Source organism: Nematolebias whitei, chromosome 5 (genome assembly GCF_014905685.2).
Source record: "Nematolebias whitei isolate Nwh7 chromosome 5, NemWhi1, whole genome shotgun sequence".
NCBI classification, from domain to species: Eukaryota; Metazoa; Chordata; class Actinopteri; order Cyprinodontiformes; family Rivulidae; genus Nematolebias; species Nematolebias whitei.
This window is the reverse complement of record NC_056502.1, coordinates 1692197-1694395: the sequence shown is the minus strand read 5'-3', so window position 1 is coordinate 1694395 and position 2199 is coordinate 1692197. Positions and strand designations below refer to the sequence as shown.

General features: G+C 45.2%; 1 protein-coding gene across 1 annotated transcript in view; it reads left to right on the top strand.

Moving 5' to 3' along the window:
* Positions 1–2199, top strand: part of col6a4a (collagen, type VI, alpha 4a) — a 54835-nt gene that overhangs the window by 47659 nt on the left and 4977 nt on the right. Inside the window, exons 11-14 of the mRNA XM_037676500.1 lie at positions 472–550; positions 629–774; positions 1258–1350; positions 1849–1902. Coding sequence (XP_037532428.1) covers positions 472–550; positions 629–774; positions 1258–1350; positions 1849–1902 — 372 coding nt within the window. The remainder of the gene's footprint in view (positions 1–471; positions 551–628; positions 775–1257; positions 1351–1848; positions 1903–2199) is intronic.

Here is a 2199-nt window from a genome sequence, read left to right as displayed (position 1 = left end):
CATTACGATCTTAATGTTTTTACTCACGTATAAAACATTACGATCTTTATGAAGAGATGTTCTGGATTGGGTAGGAACCAGATTTCAGGGATGACTGACAGCTGATCATTTTAGATCATTTTTAGCCGATCGTACAGAGTTGTTGACACATTTTGTGCATCTTGTTGCTGTGCTTCAGACCAAACACAAACAAGTTTCCAGTGTTTTAATAAATAATAATCAGCAGGAGAAGAAGAATGTTTGTCCTCCTGGTCCCGAAGGCTTTCTGTTTGAAGACCAATCATTTGAAGTCTGGACTGAGAGGATCCTGGCCGGAGCTGAAGTGTTGGCTGATTTAAGCTTTTATTCCTCAGAAATGTGAAGCCTTTGTTTATTTTTATTGAAAATGAGTTTGTTTCTTCTTTACCTTAAAGACAGAGTGTCTTCCTGTAGCTGCTGTTGTTTTGTTAACGTGACCAACGTTCTCCTCAGGTTCTGGTGATTTTCTCCGATGGACTCGATGACGACGTGATGACTCTGGAGCATGAATCTGAACTCCTGCGGAAGTCTGGTAAACACAGGAACAGTCCAATAAGCACCTCAGATGGATAATAATCAGTAACTTGTAGCTGAAGGTGTTTTTGAGCAGGAGTCAGCGCTCTGCTGGTCGTGGCTCTGGAAGGAGTCCGAGACGGCGCTCAGCTGCAGATGGTGGAGTTTGGTCGAGGGTTTGGATACAAACTTCCTCTGAGCATCGGCATGCCAAGCATCGGCAGCAACATCCTCAAACAGATCGTGAGTCCTACACCGCTGCAGGAAGTAACGTTTCTTCAAGCAGCAGCTTCCACAGAGAGAACGATCTTTCCTCTGAAATCGATCAAATCCAAAAAGAGATCAAATCTGATCATTGAGAACGGTGGAAAGCCACGAATGCAGTCATTAAACTAAGAACTTGTCTGAATCAAGAAAGCTTTCAGCTGAAAAAAGATCTCAGATCATAAAGACAAAGTCAGGAGACACGTCAACTGTGGCTCATCTGTTCAGGTGTGTTGTGTGTTTAAAGACAGTTGATGAAATGAGCCGGATCACACTTAAATTTCTGCAGGTTTACATGGAAACGGTGTAGTTTCCATGCAGGGAGGGTTGCCAGATAAGAAATGATGAAGCATTGTACAGTTGCTTTGAAATGATTGTGTTATGGCCCAAGCTGAGGGTGCTGAAGAAAAGGTTTTGATGTTTCCCTGTCTGATGTCAAGGTGTTTGGTTTCCTGCCTGCAGGACGGCGTGTCGAACAGAGAGTGCTGCGGCGTCATGTGTAAATGTTCAGGACATGAAGGCGTGCGAGGCTCCCGGGGCCCCCTGGGGCCAAAGGTGACTGGAGCACACACATGTTTAGGCTTTCAGCATCAACATAAAACACTACATGTGTCTGAAGGAGGCAGACAGATGGCTCTGCTCAGCAGCTCCGGGTCAAAGGTCCACGTGTTCGGTTACACAAAGTGACACATATTTCCTCTGGACGCCTTAGAGTAGAGGAGTCTGAGCCCGAGGGCTGCTGGGAGGAGCCGTCCAAACAGGAAGTCTCCTAAAAACAAATTTCATTTCTATTCAACTGTGTGACGAGCTCAGAGGAGACAAGGAGGACATGGACACTGTCCCCCAGAGTTAGTGGAGCATGAATTTATAAATGCAGTTGTTGTGTTTTGTTGGATAAGTTAGAACGCATCAGCTCTTGTATTTATCTGTTAAACCTCCAGACCTTTTCAATTCACTGAAAATTAAAGACCAGGAGACAAACAAGATGCTCAGAAGAACAATCCAACTTGTTGTGTGTTCGTGTGTACATGTGTTGTGTGTCTTTGTGAACAGGGCGTGTCCGGACAGAAGGGTTACCCGGGGTTCCCAGGAGAGGAGGGCGTCGCTGTAAGAAACTTTATTTATTTGACTTCAGTAGATGCCCATTCAAGAGTCTGCTCCTGTTTAAGGATGTTCAGTGAGTAAAAGAACTCGTTTCATAGATTTACTCTTCAGCTTCTGAACAAACAGCAGGAGGAGCAAAGCCAGCAGCAGTTGTTCCCTGAACAGAACCAGTCAGGAAGCCGACAGACGGTTCAGTCTGTTCAACCTGTCAGTGTTCTGAATCCTGCGTCCTAAAGACCTGACTGATCCAGAACAACAAGCTGCTCGTACTGACTTTACAAACAGTCAACAAGCTGCTCG